General features: G+C 37.2%; 1 protein-coding gene across 3 annotated transcripts in view; it reads left to right on the forward strand.

Moving 5' to 3' along the window:
* Positions 1-20,847, forward strand: part of arhgef18b (rho/rac guanine nucleotide exchange factor (GEF) 18b) — a 61,026-nt gene that overhangs the window by 11,290 nt on the left and 28,889 nt on the right. Inside the window, exons 4-11 of one of the 3 annotated variants that reach the window (XM_026930449.3) lie at positions 3,425-3,542; positions 3,826-3,952; positions 4,712-4,763; positions 7,767-7,835; positions 8,411-8,519; positions 9,525-9,750; positions 19,742-19,809; positions 20,432-20,483. In XM_026930449.3, coding sequence (XP_026786250.3) covers positions 3,425-3,542; positions 3,826-3,952; positions 4,712-4,763; positions 7,767-7,835; positions 8,411-8,519; positions 9,525-9,750; positions 19,742-19,809; positions 20,432-20,483 — 821 coding nt within the window. Of the gene's footprint in view, positions 1-3,424; positions 3,543-3,825; positions 3,953-4,711; positions 4,764-6,839; positions 6,896-7,766; positions 7,836-8,410; positions 8,520-9,524; positions 9,751-19,741; positions 19,810-20,431; positions 20,484-20,847 lie in introns of those variants that run through there. The other 2 variants (XM_053238142.1, XM_053238143.1) reach the window with 2 other exon arrangements.

The following is a 20,847-nucleotide window of genomic DNA, read 5'->3' on the forward strand; positions in this document are numbered from 1 at the left end:
TATATATATATATATATATATATATATATATATATATATATATATATATATATATATATATATATATATAGTCATGTCTGGAAGTATTTGGACAATGACTGAGTTTTTGTGATTTTGCCTTTATACACCACCACAATGGATTTGAAATCAAGACGAAGTGTAGAATTTCAGCTTTATTTTAAGAGGTTCCACAAAAAATATGGCATTTACCATTTAGGAATTACAGCCATTTTCAACAAAATACTTCCATTTTCAGGGGCTCAAAGGTATTTGGACAATTGACTGAGAAGTTGTTAATTGACCAGGTGTGGTCCATTCCCTCCTTACTTCAAGACAAATGAAGCAGATAAAAGGTCTAGAGTTGATGTCAGGTATTGAGTTGGCATTTGGTAGCTGTTCGACTGGAGCTACCAATATGAAGTCCAAGGAGATCTCAATGCAAGTGAAGGAGGCCATCATTAGGCTGAAAAAACAACATAAATCTATAAGAGCGGTAGCAAAAACCTTAGGTGTGGCCAAATCAACAGTTGGGGACATTCTTAAAAAGAAAGAAAGCACTGGTGAGCTCAACAACATCGAAAGGCCTGGAAGACCATGGAAGACAACTAAAGTGGATGATTGCAGAATCCTTTCCTTGGTGAAGAAAAACCCCTTCACAACATCAACAGAAGTCAAGAATACTCTGGAGAAGGTAGGCATATGATTGTCAAAATCTACAATCAAGAGACGCCTTCATGAATATAAATACAGGGGGTTTACAACAAGGTGCAAACCACTGGTTACATTCAAGAACAGGAAAGCCAGATTAGACTTTGCCAGAAAACATGTAAAAAAGCCTCCCATGTTCTGGAATAAGATTCTTTGGACTGATGAAACCAAGATTAACTTGAACCAGAATGATGGGAAGAAAAAAGTATGAAAGAAAGGAACAGCTCATGATCCAAAGTATACCACATCATGTGTCAAACATGGTGGTGGAAGTGTTATGGCAGGGGCATGTATGGCTACCAATAGAACGGGCTCACTGGTGTTTATTGATGATGTGACTGCTGACAGAAGTAGCAAGATGAATTCTGAGGTGTATAGGGCTATACTCTCTGCTCACATTCAGCCAAATGCTACAAAACTGATAGGACACCGCTTCACAGTGCAGGTGGATAATGACTCTAAACATACTGTGAAAGCAACTCAAGACTTTTTGAAGGCAAAGAAATGGAATATTCTTCAATGGCCAAGTCAGTCGCCTGATCTCAACCCAATAGAGCATGCTTTTCACTTACTGAAGACAAGACTGAAGGCAGAAAGACCCACAAACAAGCAGCAACTGAAGATGGCTGCAGTGAAGGCCTGGCAAAGCATCTCCAGGGAGGAAACTCAGAATTTGAGTTTTGAGAACATAGGCTCCAGACTTCAGGCAGTCATTGACTGCAAAGGATTTTCATTCAAGTATTAAAAAATTATGGTTATATTTACAATTATGTCACTTTGTCCAAATACCTTTGAGCCCCTGAAAATGGAAGTACTTTGTTGAAAATGGCTGTAATTCCTAAATGGTAAATGCCATATTTTTTGTGGAACCTCTTAAAATAAAGCTGAAAGTCTACACTTCGATCACATCTTGATCGTTTTATTTCAAATCCATTGTTGTGGTGTATAAAGGCAAAATCACAAAAACTCTATCATTGTCCAAATACTTTCAGACCTGACTGTATGTATATATATATATATATACCTTCATAGAAATATGATTTTTGTTCATAATAGGAACACATATAGGCTCATGAAAAAAGTGGTAAGTTTTAGTCAAATTTAAAACAGAACAAGAGAAGTTTTGCATGTTCACTCATTCGTGTAAAATGACACACTGCTACTGAGCAAAAGAGGAACTAGCTAATTTACAAAGAGTGCACTAATGACACACCCGAACACAGACGACTGCTGAGTGACAAAATACACCAAAACCCAAGGCATGGCAAACTGCACACACCAAAAACACCAACACAAACCATGACTGGAGTGCTATCTAACCCTAATATCTCTTAAAAATGTCATTTAAAATAGATATATTTTTAAATATTTAACAATTCGAAAACGTGTTAACTCATCTCCGATAACAATCTCTCTCTTTTTTTTTTTTTGCAATGTTTCTTTGCTCCATTTTGGTTTTAAATGAGTTACGGGATTGAGTTTGTTATTACAGAATTAGGGAAAACACAAAATGTGGTTAACTAGCATCCACGTTAATGTCATAAGTACTAAGGACTAATCATTTACTTAAAATGTATGTTTAATTTCTTTTTATTAATAATAATAATTTACTTCTTCCCCTGATCTTCAGGAAATTTATGTAAATTCCTGTGGCTTGTGGAATATTCCAAATATTTCATAGGGGTGAATGTGTTCAGGTAACAGGGTTGAGTGAACATCAAATAAAATGTACATATTTCATAACCTGCAATGGACCACACATGGAAAAGGATATTTCAGGCATGAGATGTTAAATGGATTCACACTCTAATACAAAAGTAATACAATTTCTGATGTATTTTAATGATTATTTTGAAGGTAGACTGTAGTTATACTGGGCTGGGAGGGGCAAAAATGTGCTGCAGATTTTGTCATTTATGAATTTAGTAATGTCTGAAGTGATTTATCTGAGACATGCTCAGATTTTGTTGTGAAGGACACATCTGTGTTTAAAAGGTTTACACATAGATTTGTAAATGTAACATCAGCAGGACACAAATGGCATCTCAATCATGGAATCACCCATAAACTGCAGCGTGACAAACATCCAATTCGAGAACACCTCCAAACCTCCACACCTCATCTTCTGCCCTGGTGCCGCTTTAAACCAGTGTAATAACAGAAGATACTTATTTGGAATATGATTGGCTCTTAGTATATGTAACACCTGCCTGTTTAACACTAAATCAGACTTTAAGCTCCCCTTGTTTCTTAGAAAGATGCAGTAAATTGTCACACCACAACAGGGCCGCATTTTTAGTGATTGCATTTAGTCACGTCCACAAATCCCCATAAAAAGCATGAAAATGTCAACTAAACTAAATGGTGAAAGAGTGCCTCCTAAGTGCAGTGTGTGCTAAGTCTTCCAGTAATGCAGCTCAGCCACTGCAGCACGCTAGCTCTCACAGAGACAGATTAACTCTTCCTCCTTTCGTAGGGTGCCATTACTTTTCTCATAATAGAATTATATTAATATGAAATGACTGAGTCTCAAAAAATGTTAATTAAATCGGTGTGTAATTAAAATAAACAAGCGGTTTAAACTTGACAGCATAATCCGTATATAAAATCACAGTAACTCATCCACAATTATACGGTTTGAAGCTGATTAGTTGAGGTGTCTTTTATTGAGTCACCTTTGTAGCTTTAACATGTTGTGTTTGTTATGTGTGTGTAGGTTTAGTCTGGACACCAGGAGTATAGACAGTGACGGGGAGCGAGATGATCAGAGCCAGTCTCAGAGCTCGGTGGAGGAGTTCGCTACATCCAAAGAAACAGAGCTCACCAAATCCCCAGTAATGCACAATCTATACAATCTATAATCCTCATTAACACACACAGTAATGCACAATCTATACAATCTATAATCCTCATTAACACACACAGTAATGCACAATCTATACAATCTATAATCCTCATTAACACACACAGTAATGCACAATCTATACAATCTATAATCCTCATTAACACACACAGTAATGCACAATCTATACAATCTATAATCCTCATTAACACATACACACACATACACACACACATACACACACACACAGACTCACAAACTATTTTGCTCTTTAGCAGCCGCCCACCCCAAGGAGGATGGTGTATTCCCGATCCGAGATTGTGTTGTCAGATGAAAAGTCTCAAGCTGAGAGGGTCTCACGCATTCTGGAAACTTCTAAACAGGCAGCCCGAGCTGCCGGAGGTGAGGACCTGATCACACACTCACACTCCACCTGATCTCCAGTTATACTACAGTCAGAAGGTGTTAATTAATTTTCTATAACAGCAGCTCTGAAAGTAGTGCAGCTGCAAATCACAGGTTTATATTATATTATATTATTTATATCTAATACGTTATTGTTTCTATAGTAACAGCTCATTGACAGGGACCTGTACAGTGAATGCTCCACTTAAACAGATTAAAAAGGTGTGAAATTATTGATATGGTGAAGTTTTCTGTAAGGAGATGTTTATTTAACCTTTACGGTATGAGTCTTCAGTGTCAGAGCTTTGCAAAGTTGTAACTTTAAGTTTTCTGACATCTTCAGGACACAGGAGTTTTACAGTTTCTCAGTAACATGTCAAGGAATGAACATGTTTCACAGACATTCCACTACATTAAATGTAACTATAAATGGATAAAAAGTATAATTTCTGGATTAAAACACTTCAGGACCTGCTGTTATTGGAAAATAATCAACTTTGGGATGGTCAGACTAACTCTGCTTCACGTCAGACTGCATTACACCACCCGATCATTGATTGTTTTCCTATAACTGCATGTCCCCAAGTGCTTTATTTCTTACAGATTTTTGTCTAAAAACTATACAAATAATTTTACTGAAAATTATAGAGGATTGTTTTGTATTTTTTCTTTACTTTTCTTTTTTTTTTATACAGGTCAGGAGGGTTTATTAAATTTAGAATTCTTGATTTGTGATGTTGTTTCTGTCTGTTTTAGAGGAACACTACTCGGATGAGAATTTGCGCTCAGCAGAAGGCCAATGTCACATGTAAGTTCAACACATTCATATTGCATTAAACAATCCAGCTTTATTATGTTCAATTACTGAATTTAATATTCATGTGCAATTCCAGCAGGCCAAACCCTGTTTATTGATTGTTTTGTTATACTCATTCAGTTATGCAGTAATGCTTTCATTTTGTTATTTGCTGTTGCATTTACATTTTTGCTGAGTCAGCCCCTGTGTGCCATCTGCAGATTCTGATTCAGATAATCATCATCTTTTTAACTCTTATTTTGTACATAGTGGTTCATATGAACTCTCACACATAGCTTGTAACACACAGCAAGCTAAAAAAAACAAATCGATACTTCAATATTTACTACTGTTTAATCTACACATTTATGGCAGATGCATTACTTATCTTTCCTTTGCAATTTTCGCTACTCTGCATCTCTCACACTTTTGAATTTTCCTCCCTGTTGTATTGTCTTTTTCTCCCATGCACTCTCAGAAAAAAAAACTGTATGGAACTGAGTTGGTACCATCAAGCATACACCTTTTGTACCTTTAGTATGTATCTTTTACCTTGAAAGCTGCATGTAGTATATATTTAAAGCTTTACTTTTAAAGGTACATTAAGTAAGATTTGTCAAAATTGGGTCTCTAACAGTTAAGTAGGTATTCAAATACTTAAGATTTGAATTTTTGTTTTCACTCCTTGAATCCGCCCCTGTTCCCACCCAAGTACACAAAGCTCCACCCTAGCAGTTCAACTACAGTTAGCATTAGCAAGGACTCTCATGATATTCTGATATTCAACTGAGTTATAACACTATAAACACATGAAATTTGGCTCATACTGATTTATAAGCCTGGACACGAGTGTGTGACTGTGACAGCTTTTGTTTGTACTGAAAAAAAAAAAACATTTCCTTGATTTGGTATGTAAAAAAGGCCATTCAAAAAATTCAAAGTCATTAAGTTTTAAAAGTACAGCATGGTTTTTTGCTCACAGGAGAAATATCTGGCTGTACTTGGTACTTGCCAATTTCTCATCCTAACACAAACAAGCACTGCAGACCATAACACAGGTTTCCAAATGGGTTTTCGCAGCCACATGATACACTTGTGCTAAAGTCATGGCTTAAGCATTTATTTTTTTTTATCATGTTATACATATTTGTAAAAGTGAGGAAAAAAACTATCACACCTTTAATTAAAGCTAATTATGGTCCAATTGCATAAGTTAAATCTAATAAAGGTACACTAAAACATGTTTTGAGGAGAAATATAACTATGAAAGGTACAACAGATCAAAAGGTACCACCCCAGCAACAAGGAAAAGTAGTTCCACCATGTGTGTGTGGAGTTTGCATGTTCGACTCATGCCTTGGGGGTTTCCTCCCCCAGACCTGCGTTGTAGGCTGATTGGCATCTCTAAATTGTCTGTAGTGAGTGTTTGTGTGCGATTGTGCCCTGCGATGGGTTGGCACCTGTCCAGGGTGTCCCCTGCCTTGTGCTCCAAGTCCTCCAAGCTCCAGGCTCCCTGTGACCCTATGTAGGATAAGCAGGACAGAAAATGGATGTGTATACATATATATATATATATATATATATATATATATATATAGCCAACAAAGCCAGATGACTTAAAAGAATTTCTCTTTTGTGAGAATCAGAATCAATTCTAAATTCAGAATCAATTCTAAATAAATCACAAATTTCTTTGCTGTTATCTACACACCCAAAATAGATAGTCTTGCTGAATGAAAATGCGTTGTAAGACACTGTTCTTCATGTGTTCTTTAGGAGCATTGCATGTGTCCTTTTCAGAGAAGTCAGTCTGATAATTCTCTTCATCATTTGAGTTCCACAAAAGTAATTATTATTAAAAAAAATAGGTTTTCATAGTTCTGTCATTTACATGTTATATATTTGGTACGTGGAGCACAAAGTCACACACACACAGATAAAAAGAGACAAAACACAATGAGGTTGTATATTTTGTTTCACAACCCCAAGTTTCAACAGTTATCCCTCCTTCTCCTCCTCCTCCTCCTCCTACTACTACACACACACACAAACACACACACACACACACACGTTTAGTCTCTGTGTCTTGTTTATCTTAGGCTGATGGTACAAAAAGTTCTGCATGAGCTTAAGCTGTATCACTGGTAAGTAAACAGAGTGACAGGAGCCTGCTATATCTGGTACACACACACACACACACATACACACAAACGCACGCACACGTGACTGTCCTCTAGGCTAAAACAGCCACATGGCAGCATGCAAAGCCCAGTGGCCACAATCCACCGAGTCTGGTTAATATTAAAGGAAACATTCACCCAAAAATAAAATGCACACTAGCAGAGACATGTTTAGTGTCTGTAGCTACCATTTAATGGAAGCTTGTAGCTTCCAGTTTAGCATGGTACATCACTTCCTCGGCTCGCACCATTTGTACATAAACAGTTTCAAATCAAATCAGTGAAATCATTTCGAAATGTCAGGCTATAACCATTTTTGAGTCTGATGCCAAACTGTGTACTAAAGGGATTTTATGCTACAACTGTGTTTATCTCTGTGTCCAGGTTTATAAATAATTTTATCTATAACATAATTATGCATCAGGAAGTCTGTTTGAGACACTGAACATCTCCACAAAGCCCACTGTGAGATTTACACACACATTAAGTGCACCATGCCAAACTGATGGCTATAAGCTTCCATTATTTGTTAGTAACATTAGCCTGGTAGCAAAACTAAAACAGCAACCATCAATCACCAAACATGCCTCAGGACATTCCGTGCATTTCATTTTCGGCCGAGTTGTTGCTTTAATCATGCTGTGATGCTTCACTCATTCACTTTGCTGCTTTTCATACTGCACTCATTTTGAGACAAAAATAAATCCTCTAATCCTGCATGAGCACTATGAGTATTTCTGACATGACTTCCTGGCCAAGGTATCTCTGTGGTTTGCACTTTCATTTGTGTGATACAGTAAAGGGGTATGTGTGTGTGTGTGTTTGTCATCCACAGGGCCAATCGCAGAACATCGAGTCCTGACAGGAAAGAAAATGTCACCTGGTATGAGTTTCTCTCCATTGAGTAAGTCCAGTTATGTTTTATTCTCCTATATGCTCTTAAAAAACTAAAAGCAAGGAGGAGTGGCCTCTGTGCTTCAATAATAGTAAAGGAGGCATGGATTTTGTGCTTCAGTCACAGTGAAGGAGACATGTCCTCTGTATCTGTCAGTCACAGTGAAGGAGGCGTGTCCTCTATTCTTCAGTCACAGTGAAGGAAGCATGCCCTCTGTATCTGTCAGTCACAGTGAAGGAGGCGTGTCCTCTATTCTTCAGTCACAGTGAAGGAAGCATGGCCTCTGTGCATAAGAAACAATAAAGGAAGCAAGCAGGCATGGCCTCTGTGACTGTCAGTCCAAGTCAAGGAAGAGTGGCCTCTGTGCTTAAGTCCCAGTGAAGGAGGCTAATCATCTCCATTAGATCTTTAATATTTTGAAGAAAAATTATAAATGCAAAGCATATTTTCACCTCATTTTTATTTTATTTGGAAGCCACTGTTTTCTGTCATTAAAATTGTAGACTTTATATTGGGAGCGTTTTTCAAACTTCCCCTCACATACTCTAAAATCTGCCACTTATCTTATTCTCTGGAAACTTTAGGAATGAGGAAGAGGAGGAAAGAGTGGAAAGAGCAGAGAAGGGCACAAAGGTGAAGCGCACTCTGAGCTCACTGAGGAACCGAGTGACCGGATCCTTCAACAAAGACAAGGTGAGGACATATGCCCTCATTATGCTTTGTTATTCTGCAGGATAACACACTTCCTCTGTGTTTGAGCACCATGCATTGGTTTACAGGAAACATTGCTGCAATATGTTCTGTAACTTCCTGTTTTTAAGACTAAAACTGAAAGTTTGGTCATTTTACTTCATTACATGACACATTAACATAAATGTATTCAGTTCTTCAGTGATAGTGCATGAAATCTTGAGTAATATATAAATGTACATGTATCACAGGATTAATGAGTAAGTGCATGAGTGGATGTTAGGGTAAATGCAAGATAAGATGGATGAATAAATAATCAGATGGGTGAATATTAGGATGAGTATTGTATGGAATGCAGGATCCATCAATTCGGCTGGGTGGATGAATGGGTAATGGATGAGTAGATAAAGGAATGAATGTATGGCTGATGCTATTGTTGGATGTTAGAATGAGTGATGAATAAATAGATGGGTGGATGAATTGAGGGGATGCTTGGAGGGATGAATATGTGGATGGATGGATGGATATAAAGAGGTTGGAGGTATGATTAATTAGTGGTAGGAATGACGGGTTATCTATGGATGGATGGATGGATGCATGCATGGATGGATGATAGGGTAAGTGAATTTTATTGTTTGGGTGGCTGATTTGAATTAGTGACAAAATGGATGAGTAGATGGAAGAACAAAGATAGCTGTATGATGGATAGATTAGGGGATGGATGAATAGATGGAAGGATAGATGAGAGAATGGATGATTTAATGACAAAATGGAGCAGATGATGGATGATTGGTTTGATATAAAAGGTTGGAGGTATGATGAATTAGTAGTAGGATGGATGAATGGATAGATGGATGGATGGATGGATGATAATTATGATAATTAGTATTATACCACTGCACATAGATGCAAGTTCCTATACATAATAACTCACATTTATATTTTGCACATACAGCATATAAACATACAGATTAGAGCATGTTCTTTTCTGTCGTGTTTCTGTTCCAGGGTAAGAGCCGTGAAAAAGAGCAGCAGAAAGAGAGAGACAGAGAGAGGGAAAAGGAGAAAGAGAAGGAGAAAGAGAGGGAAAGGGAGCTGAAGGAGAAGGAGAGCGCTTGTATGGTTAGCAGCAGCTGTAATGGCCACGAGCTTGTGCGTGGCTCTTTCTCGAGCCGAGCCACGTGCTCACTGTGCAGCAAGACCCTGCAGAGGAAGCATGGTCTGCAGTGTGTCAGTGAGTACTAAACACACAGCCACCACACACATGCACACACACATACTTGCATACGTCTGCATGTGCACATGGCCCCTGCATGCACACACACACACACACACATGCACAGCATTAACCACAGCTACTATCACCAAAAGCGGCCTGTTTACTTTCCATCTGTGGCTGTGAGTTTGCTCTTCCCATCATGCAAAGCTGCATGTAGTATGTGCACAAAGCAAGAGTCCCACTGTGTGAAAAAATCCCTCGGGCTTAATCTCTAATACCTTGTTAGAAGGTATTAGAAATTATCTAGCCAACTATAATGAGCTGCCACACTACTGATAAGAATATTACTATAATGCAATTTTATATTAAAGAGATAGTTTGATATATGCCCATCACCCCAAATTTAATCAGTCAGCCAGGAAATTTGGTGTCTGTTGTTTGCTTTTTGAGTTTTGCAATGGAGCTAGAAAGGGGAATGTAGCTAGCAAGTAAAGGAAGCTTCTTCAATACCTACCAGTTTAGTTTCATACAAAATGAAGGCCTTAATCATTATCACTAGCATCATGTGACCTTATTTTCCATACATTTATTTTTTCAGCTTCTTTCCATAGTACGCATTGTAATTTGTTAGACAAGATGCATTTAAGAGTTGAGTAATGCATGCACAGTGAGTATTTAATACAGAAAATGCACACATCTGTATTCAGACCTCAGATGTAACTACAGACTTAAACTCTATAAAGAAGTTGCTTAAGTGGGTAACGGTCTGCATGCAACATAAAAAAATTAAATGCAAAATAATAGGATGTTCTGGATCAAGTGCTATTTTCTCAGCACAATAAAGTAATAAGTACAATTAGGACTATTCATGCAGCAATATGTATATCAGCAATATACTACACTCCTAGATTTATTTCAGTGATTGCCATGCCAATTGCCAATGTTAACATGCATAGGAAATTAAATAGCTCTGTGACAGTTCCACTGAAAATAATTAAAAGCACATGCTAATAAAGTAAAGATGATGTCTTACCTTATAAAACCAGATCTACCATTCTTTTTCTCCTCTTGCAGTCGACCTCTAGTACTTCACTGACTGTCACCTTGATATCCCTGAGAGTGTAGCTAGCTGGTTAGTAGCTTTCAAACAGAATTGGGGAAAAAATGCACAATCCTGATTGGTTAATCTTTTCTTAATTGGTTTCTCACCGTGGCAGCTCGTAGTCAGTAAACTGGGATTAAACAAAGGGATGTGTTCTTTTGACATATGGGGAGTTTAAATATGGAGGATTTGTAATGTTGACCTTTTATGAACATCATTATAGTGCAGTAATAGTGCAATTACTGCAAAAGACAATGCTGTTAGACAGCCATATACAGTATTTGACACCCCAACCCAGGCTACACCTCTGGTTGGGTGCATGCTAAAATCTAAAAGCACTGAAAAAACTTTTATATATATTGTTCATGTGCCTTCACATAGCATGCTATGGTTCTGCTTTTTGCTTTGTATTTAGCTGTATCACACACAAGCGTTCATCTTTGTGCTAATTAATCAAACACAAGATCACTACAGAGAAAACAGCCTTAAACACAAAGAACAGCATTTGTGTTACAGCAAAGTTCAACAAGTTTCTGTAAATCTTTGAAGATTAGAGTAACTTTCTGAGTAATAAGTAAGAAATATAGCTGTGAGCAGTGATCGAGGGGTCCAAGCACGATGTGGTGTGATGTACTCTGGTGATGTGGATGGTAAGACTTGTTCCATTTTGTTTGGTTTCACTGGCATGCAAAGTGTGGTGTCATTAATCAATAATCAAAATGTGTACTTAGAAAATATGCTTTATAATTAGCTTATAATTCAAGATAATGGCCATTATAGTTGCCCTTTATAGGAAATATACACAAAATGGCAGTTGTGTGGCAAACCACTTTAGAGTTATGAGCTGAAATGTGTGTCCATTACTGGCCTGTTGGTGTTGCTGGCAAAAACTGGTGCAAAACCTTTTTGGACCATGCTGAATCAGTGTTCCAAATTTCATGAAAGTTGTGCAAATGGTTTTAATAGGCTGGCATAGGCATGGCATCCCATCATGCTCCTGCACTTTCAGTGCTTGGACCCCTAATGATGAGATTAAAATAAGTAGGTTAGTGCAGAAAAACAATCAACTGTGCTTTAATAGAAATGCCTGGTGCATATAGTGTTTAAATGTCTGCATAAAAGCTGAAAGAACAAAACAACATAAATCCTGTTAACTTTTTAAATTAAAATAACATTTCTACAACACAAAATTGCTGCAATAAGAAGTGTTTAATCTGTAAAAGAATGAGAACACAAACACTGGTTGTCATTTAGAGAAAGTCTGAGTTAATTTTGCCATTTATACTTCCTCAGTCTGATGAAACTTCTGCAGCATGGCAGTTTTCACACCTCATTGTGTAGAGGAAAGGGGAAACAAATGTCTTTACAGTCCATTTGTCATGTTTTTTTTTAAACACACAGTGCTTTTAAATATCAGGGGAAACTTCTCTTTATACTTTCACTCAGTCACTATGCTCAGTCGGAATGACCATAAATTGGTGCACGAAAATAGTAAATTTTTGGAGGTCACGAGGCGTAAGGTGAATGACTTTGTGTGTTGAGTGTCTATCAAGTCACCATTGTTTATACTGTACATTAACATACAAGCATCTGTCAGAGTGCTGTGCAATAAAATCAAATAATTTCAAACAGCAATGAAAAAATACAAAAAAAGAAGTAATTTAAAAAATGGAAAACATTAAAGGATAAAATCACAGGACAAAACAGAAGACTCATTACTACAGACCTTAAAAAGATTCAACCACCTGTTTTAAGTTTTTAAACTGGATTTTAAAATGTCTACCTTGGGAAAATGCCTCTATAAAAATGGGTACATTGTTCCATAATCTCAGAGCTGCAACAGATAAAAACCTGCTCACCTTTAAACTAATTGATTATATTTTCTTACTGTATTAAATTTAATCTTGTTTAAAATACAAACTACAATACATGATTTTCATTTGTTAAACTCCTCTTGGATACCGATTATGATTAAAATTCAATACTTCTATATCCATGTGATTTGGGGCTGGGCTATGTATGTAACGGCTTTGAACCAATCACGTGTGAGATTAGAGGATAATGTGGTAACAGTTTAGCCCAAGCTTCTGCGTTCTAAGCCAACTTTTAGCTAACTAATGTTATAGTGATGAAGTTGGCTGCTGTTAAAGAAATTGCTAAGAAAATTACATTGCAAATTCGGGACTCATGTGCTGTGTCAAATGGAGGCTAGTTGACTAGCAGGCTAACGTTATGTTAGCTAACTAGTCAGCTAGCTAAGTTAGCTAATGTCATTGATAATTATGATGTTATTAGGACACCTAATTATAAAGATTATCTAATTAGCTCACAGCTCAGCTCTAAGACTCAATTTAATCTGAAATGTTGGCACTTTGAGATAATAAGTGAATGGATGACACACTCTTTAACCTCAGGGGTTTAATAATGAGCTGAAGGAATATTCCAAATGAGCAGGAGTAAAGGTGCAGGACAGGGAAACACTGTTCATCTGCTAGATAATAAGCACTGAGTTAAGCATGAGCTTAAAATGTGTTTGTGAGAGTCGACATTGAAACGATCAGGAAATAAAGGAAAGGGGAATGACGGATTTAGAATACAGCAGCGATGCGAGCCGCTCAGTCAGATTGATGAACTGTCTATTTGTTGCTTGGGTTTAAAACTCCATGTCCAAAGAGGGTCTTCCATGTTTATGTTGAGTCTCACAGGCTGACAAAAGCCATGACCACTAAGGAACAAGCGGCCATTGAAAAGCATCACCCAGTGTGTCTGGGGAATATGATGGATAATCATTCAAGTGGGATTTGCTTACTAAACAAATCCAGCTGATATATTTCATCAGGCTTCATGCGGCTCGAGCTGAAGGTGGAAAGCTACAGTTTACTGTCATCAGTCATAGAGCTTTAAAAAGCAGGAGATACGACAGAGCAAAGCTGCACACACAAATTACACTCTTACACAGTTTTCATTGACAGTCCTGAGGAATTTAAGACATTTTCAGTCCAAAATGTCACGTCAATATTTATGTTTGAATGTTACGCATATTTGGAGTTGGTTTATGCACCTGCATAAATTTCCAGACCCCTTGTTTATGCAGGCTATGCAAGTCATCTGTGTGTAGTTCACACCTTCGTGGTTGCTAGATTTTCCTGATTAGAAGTGAGGAAAGTGAGGAAAAAAGGAAAGAAATCGAAAAACAACACACAGCTGTATTTTCTCTTAAAAGCAAATGATCAGCAAATTTTCTTTGTCTTCAATGCTGGATGTCTAAAACTTTCTCCGGTTAAACAATGACAAGAGAATGTGATTATATTTGGTCATCCACACTCTACAAGAGCTACAGCCAAAAAATTCTGGCATCTATCACCTAACATTACAAAGCACTGGCAAAAATCTTGGTGTCTTATTTCTCTTATACCACAGAATTTGGCAATGATTACTATTTCTTTTATTTATTTAAGAATGATATCATACTTTTTATGTTTATTTGGTTTTAATGTGGTGGTTAGATCCTGTTCTCACTTACGTTATAGCAGCTATAAACAGTTGTTCCCTCACCATCCTTTCTTTTTTCTCTTCTGAAGCTAATAAGACAAAAAAACAAACGAACAACAACAACAACAAAAACGCAGCTGACACTGGAGACTCCTTCCATAAAGTTTAAATAAACGTCTCCTTACAGAAAACGTCACCATATCAATGACTGCACACTTTACAATCTGTCTGCTTTTCTTACAAAGTCCCTTTGTAAATGATTATAGATACTATACTATCATCAGCACTTTCTAACCAATCAGATTCGACAATTCTATCGCCTTGTGGTATGATTATTATTATTTAATTATTATTCTTGTGTTCATAATCAGAAACAGCACTGATTGACTCTTTAAACTTTGGAATGCGCCTTTTTTTGTTCCCACAATGCCTTGGGAGATCGAGGAGGATAGAAGTGAATCACAAACGACTTCAGCTTGGATAAATAGTGAACTACATAGGGTACAGGGGTCAGTACTGGACGGTGGAGCCATGTAGTGCAGGAACATAGGGAGTGGGAAGAGATTTGGGATGGAGCCGCGGGAAATCCACAGCAGCCCGAGAGCAGCAGGATTAGTGGCGGCTGGAAGGCAGAAGCGGTTGTCAAACAGAGCTGTTTTGACTTTTAAATAAAATCAGGGAAGGAAGCTGTGTGGATGTGAGCGGAATTGTGGACTTAAACCGCTCAGGTGTGTCACACGCGCTCCAGGTGCGTTTCATGTCTGAGTGTGTGCGCGCGCAGAGCTTTTATTGTTTAATGCCTACCATTATTAGCTAAGCATTTCGGCCCGATTTGTTTATTGTTTTATAATCCTTATTTGTTTAATACAGAACATTTCCTGAATCTATCTAATACCCTGTTGTACAATATTACGCCATTAATTAAACTGATATTATGCTTATTTTTATTTTTCTTGTTTTAATTGCACGCCTCACCTGTTCGCTATCATTATTTCTAATATGTAATCACGTTAGCTTTAGCTTTAGCCAACTACCTCAGCTAGACCTTGAAGGTTATTTCGCAGTTTTCGCACTCGTGGGGTTTTATTTTAATTATTTTTAACAAGAATTTCCTTGAACTGTTTTCCTTTACCCAAAAGCTGCTGATTGCTAATAGCGCTAACTATGTACACATGCTAAGGCTAGCTAGGCTAGTTTAAAAAAACATTCAAAGGGAATGGGAGGGTTAGGTATGTTAGGTTAGCTTATTAGAACGGAATACTTGGTGGTCGCTTTTTGATGACGCATTCGATGCAAAGAAAACAAACCAGTAATAAGGACTAGGACCAGTAAAAACACTGTTTGTAGCCAGCAGTTGCTAACAATAACAATACCCAACAAGTGGGAGAAGGCTAGTGAATAATTGCATCCTGCTTAACAAATTAAAACGTTTTTTTTTAAATTTAAAAAAAAAAAATTTTCTTTGATGGATTTTTTTCTTTAATCTGTCTTTATATAGAGTATTTATAGCTAGTTCTTTTGGTTATTCAACACATAAAATCCTTCTTAAAGTGCCCTTGAAATCAAAACAGATTATAGCATTGCTGTTTTCTGTTTGTATTGTTTTTGTTTTTTGGAGATATTCTTATTTTAATTTGATAGATTTTCATTTCTAGCAAAACATTTACAATTATTTGTTGACTCATACTGTACTAGTCTTGTGTTTGTCCAATTGAATGCTCTCTAGAATGTCCCGCCCAGAGCAGTGCGTCTTGCTCTACAGTAGCAGCTTGTTAGCAGTAAATATAGTCTGTGTGTTTTTCTAACCACCGCTTGGTGGAGACTAAATGGTTGGAGTTTATTCATTTGGAAAAGGGTGGAATGTTGTGTGTGTTGATGGTTATGTGACTTTTTTGAGGCTGTTCAGTGTCCGAATGTCGCTACCTCAAATTGATGGAGAATGTGATTTGATATTTATACATCATTGGAGCTTCTCCATCAGTATGAGTCAGTAATTTTATCTACCACTCAGACTTGTCAGGTGTCTCCCAGTGACGATCCTGTGGCTTTGCTAACAGTTGACCTTAGCTCAGAGTCCAAAACACAGAGCATCTTGTTGTCTAGTATATTGTCCTGGTTGAAGTGGACAACCATGGGTGAAGGTGGCAGTGAGAAATCCTTCATAGTTGAAAAAAAGGCTCTCAATAAACTCTTCACTCTTCTCTATATTTAGCTAGTTCACTAAACTACTGTCAAGTTTGTTAACCTTGAGGGGGTGTGCCTTATCTCAAAAGACAATATGTTGTTAGTCAAGAACTTAAACATGCTGCAACTCTGACTTCCTGTTTCAAAAGGAAATACATCGACATGGCTCCATATTTCTAGAGTCCAAAGAAGAATGAGCTCGCTTTGAATCTGTATTATAAACAGAGTTCATACAGATGCTTAAAAGTCTTAGAAATGTTTAATTTCTGAAGTTAAGAAACATTGACAAGGTTTAAAATTTTGAATACAAACTGGAGTGAGTGAGATCTTTCCATTAGCATTTCCATCGGACCCTAATATTGGATTAAAAAAAATCTTTTTTATAGTGTCATAGCCTCGCAGAAGGTTTCTCTTGTGTGTATTTTTTCTGTGCCTTCAAAGTCTGTCTGTATTAAATGCAGTGGTAAAGCTGTACAAATTCTGTAGAAGGCATATTTGAAAGTGACACATTTTTCGTTTCACATTTCGCTTCATTAAGGCCTTTGTGGACTTTCTAATCCTTCATTTCACATCGTCCCTTGTTTCTCTGCTTTAGAGCTCTTAGACGTGAAGTGCTGACTTTTTTTTCCCTCACATCAGCATTTCTTGGCTTCGCTGTGTGCTGGACCGAGTGGTCACATGGTGCTGATTGCACTTGGCAGGTCTGTGACTCTGTCTGTATTAATGCGCCTCGCTGCTTTTCCTCCCTTTTTTTCCCAAGCCAGCACAGATTTCTTTCTCGTCAACACGCTCACTGGGATTTTTATGAATCTCAGACAAGTGCTCTATTACTTTAAATACAAGGCGATATAGGAGTTACTTTTCATGTTAAAGCAGAGGTCAGAACAAAACAAATAAAAATGTATCTGGTGGAAAAGCCGATTCACTGAAGGGCAAAGGACTCGGAACATGAACGTGTTTGCTTCTGGGAGTCTTGGTCTTGTGAGCCAATAGAAAACAAGAAGGAGGGACGACTTATGCTTTGCTGTTTTCTTACTGTTGCTTGGCGCACATCTGGGAAAAAAATTCAGCCATCACGAGACAACATAAGGTTTTTTTGGTAGAAGATTTTTTTCTGTCTCTGCCTACATGGTTGTTCTTGTTAGCAGTGTTGGTACCTCTGACCATGTTTTAAGTCTGAGGGGTTGAGTTTCTCTTCAGGTTCTTTGGATCATGTGATGTGAGGTGATAAAGGATTATAAGCGGTGCTTCAGGAGATAATCCGCTCCCTGTTCTAGCACATGTGAAATTAGAGGTGGGATGATCGTTTTGAATTGGATTTATTTATTTAATTTTCTGTTAGGTTTGGCTACATATCTGCTTTGGTCCATTTGATGTCAAGTTAAGAGTGTAAAATTGGCATCCAAAATGGTGGTGACATGTCTAATATGCAAATAAATATCTTACTTTTGAATATTCATCTTGTATTGCCCGAAAAGGTCACATGACCAGACATGCAAACTGCGACACTGATGTTCTAGGCGGTGAGATACTTTGCAAATCAGCATGAGTTCAGATGTCACATTGATAACATGCTTGTACATTTAACATGGAACGTCTTGGGGAAATCCATCAGTTAGATTAGAATTAATCAAGGTAATCTCATAGCCTTAGTTTTTATGGAAGGAGTCTCCAGTGTCAGCACTAAAGAGGTAAAGCTTTTTTAAAGTTTTAAAATCCTCATGCTTACATGCTTACAGGCTTTGCATGGATTGGCTCCCCAGTATTTGTCTGAGCTTTTAACCCATTACACCCCAAACCGTGATCTCCGCTCCTCCAATTCTGGCTTTTTAACTGTCCCTCAGACTCGTTTATGTATTATGGATGAGAGGGCATTTTCTTCTTTTGCTCCAAAACTGTGGAACTCACCACCATCTGATCTTAAACTCTGATCAGTCTTTTAGTGTATTTAAAACTTCTCTCCAAATTTATTTCTTTAGGATAGCTTTCACTTGATGAATTTGTTTTTTGTAATTATCCAATTACTATTATTACGATTATTGCTGTTTTTATTGTTATTTTGAACTGTATTTTATTTTTTACCTTTTTTGATGCATGCTTATACGCATACTTTGTTTTATGCAATGCGCTTCTGTTTCTATTTTCCTTTTCTACGTAAAGCGCCTTGATTATTAAAGCTTTTTCTCGATAATTTCACAACAGAGGCGTTTACGCTTTTGCTGCGTCTCAGTAACATGACAACTTTTTTGTCTTATTAATTTCAAGAGAGAGAAAAAAGTGAGGCTGGTGAGGGAGCGACTGTTTATAGCTGTCATAACATGAGTGATAAAAAGTATGTGTTGTTCTTTATTAAATAACAACGATGTAATCTTTGGCAAATTGCTGTTGTATAAGAGGAATAATCTTCAGAGTGGTAAAAGTCACGCTGCTTCATCACACCACTCCACCACTGGTTGGTTTCCTACAACAGCACTACACAGAGTCTTTTATTCTTCACGTATAGAGACCTTGGAGTTATACGGTTCTAGAGGACAACCCTAATCCTAGTTTTTAGGATATTGAAGTCATGGTGTACGTTTCCTCTTTGTTGTGAAATGTCACTATAGTCAGTGTGATTTATATAACACTGAATATATAACCTTAACTCAGTGATAGGGAAACCCAGCAAATGTTTTAGTTTAGCTAGATAAAACAAATGATGGATACACATCTACAGCATGCTTTTATGGCTAGTTACCATATCTCAGTAATGCTGTTATGATATATCGTGATATTCAACGCACAGTATTGGGAATGGCGCAGCAGGCTAAGGTTTCACCACATTGTGACCAGTTTTAATCCCGACAGTGTCACTTCACTGTGTGTGCGAAAGGCTGCAAGAGATACGGTGGCTTTACGTGACTCAGAAAAAATGTGTGTTATAATCTTCATTCTCCTGAGTGTAACCGAAGTGTGAATTAGGACAAAAAGTTTCACTTGACTAGAAAGATCACATACAGTAAATTTGTTATTAGTATTTTGTATTATTATTATTATTATTATAGCACGCATAAGTGGATGATTTTCTTTTTTTTGGGACATGGAGTAAAATCTGATGGCTTTGTTATTATTATTATTACAGTTCTGTTTTTCTGATATGGATCATGTCTTGTGCCACCAAGCTGGTTTTGGGAACCTGTATCGTTTGTTTTGTTCCCATTTTTTATTATTTCCTGTTTAATTTTGCAGATTGTGCTGTTAACGTTCACAAAAGCTGTAAGAGTCTCCTGCCTGAGTGTAGCAACAGTAAGAACAAGGTAAGATTTTTACACAAGCTAATCGACCACTGGGATTAGAAACAATTTCTTTTTCATTTAGCTTCGTTCTGAGCTGAAAGGATATTTTTACGTTTCTGTTCCAGCGTTCCAAGCCTCCTTCTTTTGTTGGAAACTAGTTAGAATGAAAGAAAAGAACAGTTAATGATGGTATTTACATGTGATAGCCTACTCTGCTTAGAGGAAGTCCAGGGTGTAAATAAAAACAAACACTGCCTTAAACCAGAAACGTGTATTTAAGTTTAACATTTTCAGAGCATCATTCTAAAATAATGTTTTTCCTCTGGAACCATTTAGAGTGATCTTGTTCACATTTTTGACTACGTTCAATGAAAAATTTTATTGGTTTTTGTTTTTATTCCCTGTAGCGTTTCTAATCCTCGATTGAGCGATCACTAGCCACGCCCACATGTGGTTACAGTTGCCGTGTATGTCAAGCTTGTGAAAAATAATTGTCCTTGAGATTTGAATGGTTCAGTGAAGAATTTCTAGCTAGCATTGTCATATCATCAGCACTCAGAGGGTTGGTCTGGTTCGAAAAATGATAAACTAGCATAAATGAATCAGCGTAAGTCTTTAATTAAGATTTTTTTTTTCTTGTCAGAGTAAAGATTTTGCCCAGAAGAGCCAAGCAGCTGCTCAATCCAGTAATCAAGGTGAGTTTAAAGGCTGTTTTTCTCAGACCGGGTTTGTTATCTTGTTATAAAGCACTAATATGGAGATTGTTGCTTTTAGTGTGTTTTGTGTGTTCTGTAATAAAATAGGTCTAAATTTCCAAACAATATGAACCAACAGAGATGCTTGCTACTCTTGAATCTGATTGGTCAGAAGGTGTTGATTAATTTTCTGTAACAGCACCTCTGACAGTAGTGCAGCTGCACATCACAGGTTTTTTTTTTTTATAATTAAAGCACTTGTTCTAATACTTTATCGTTTCTATAGTAACAGCTCGGGGACTTGACTCTTGACGGTGGCCACTCTGGATTAACGGATTTAAAACTCTTTGATGATTTTGTAAGG

The sequence above is a fragment of the Pangasianodon hypophthalmus genome, chromosome 11, assembly GCF_027358585.1.
Source record: "Pangasianodon hypophthalmus isolate fPanHyp1 chromosome 11, fPanHyp1.pri, whole genome shotgun sequence".
Classification (NCBI taxonomy): domain Eukaryota; kingdom Metazoa; phylum Chordata; class Actinopteri; order Siluriformes; family Pangasiidae; genus Pangasianodon; species Pangasianodon hypophthalmus.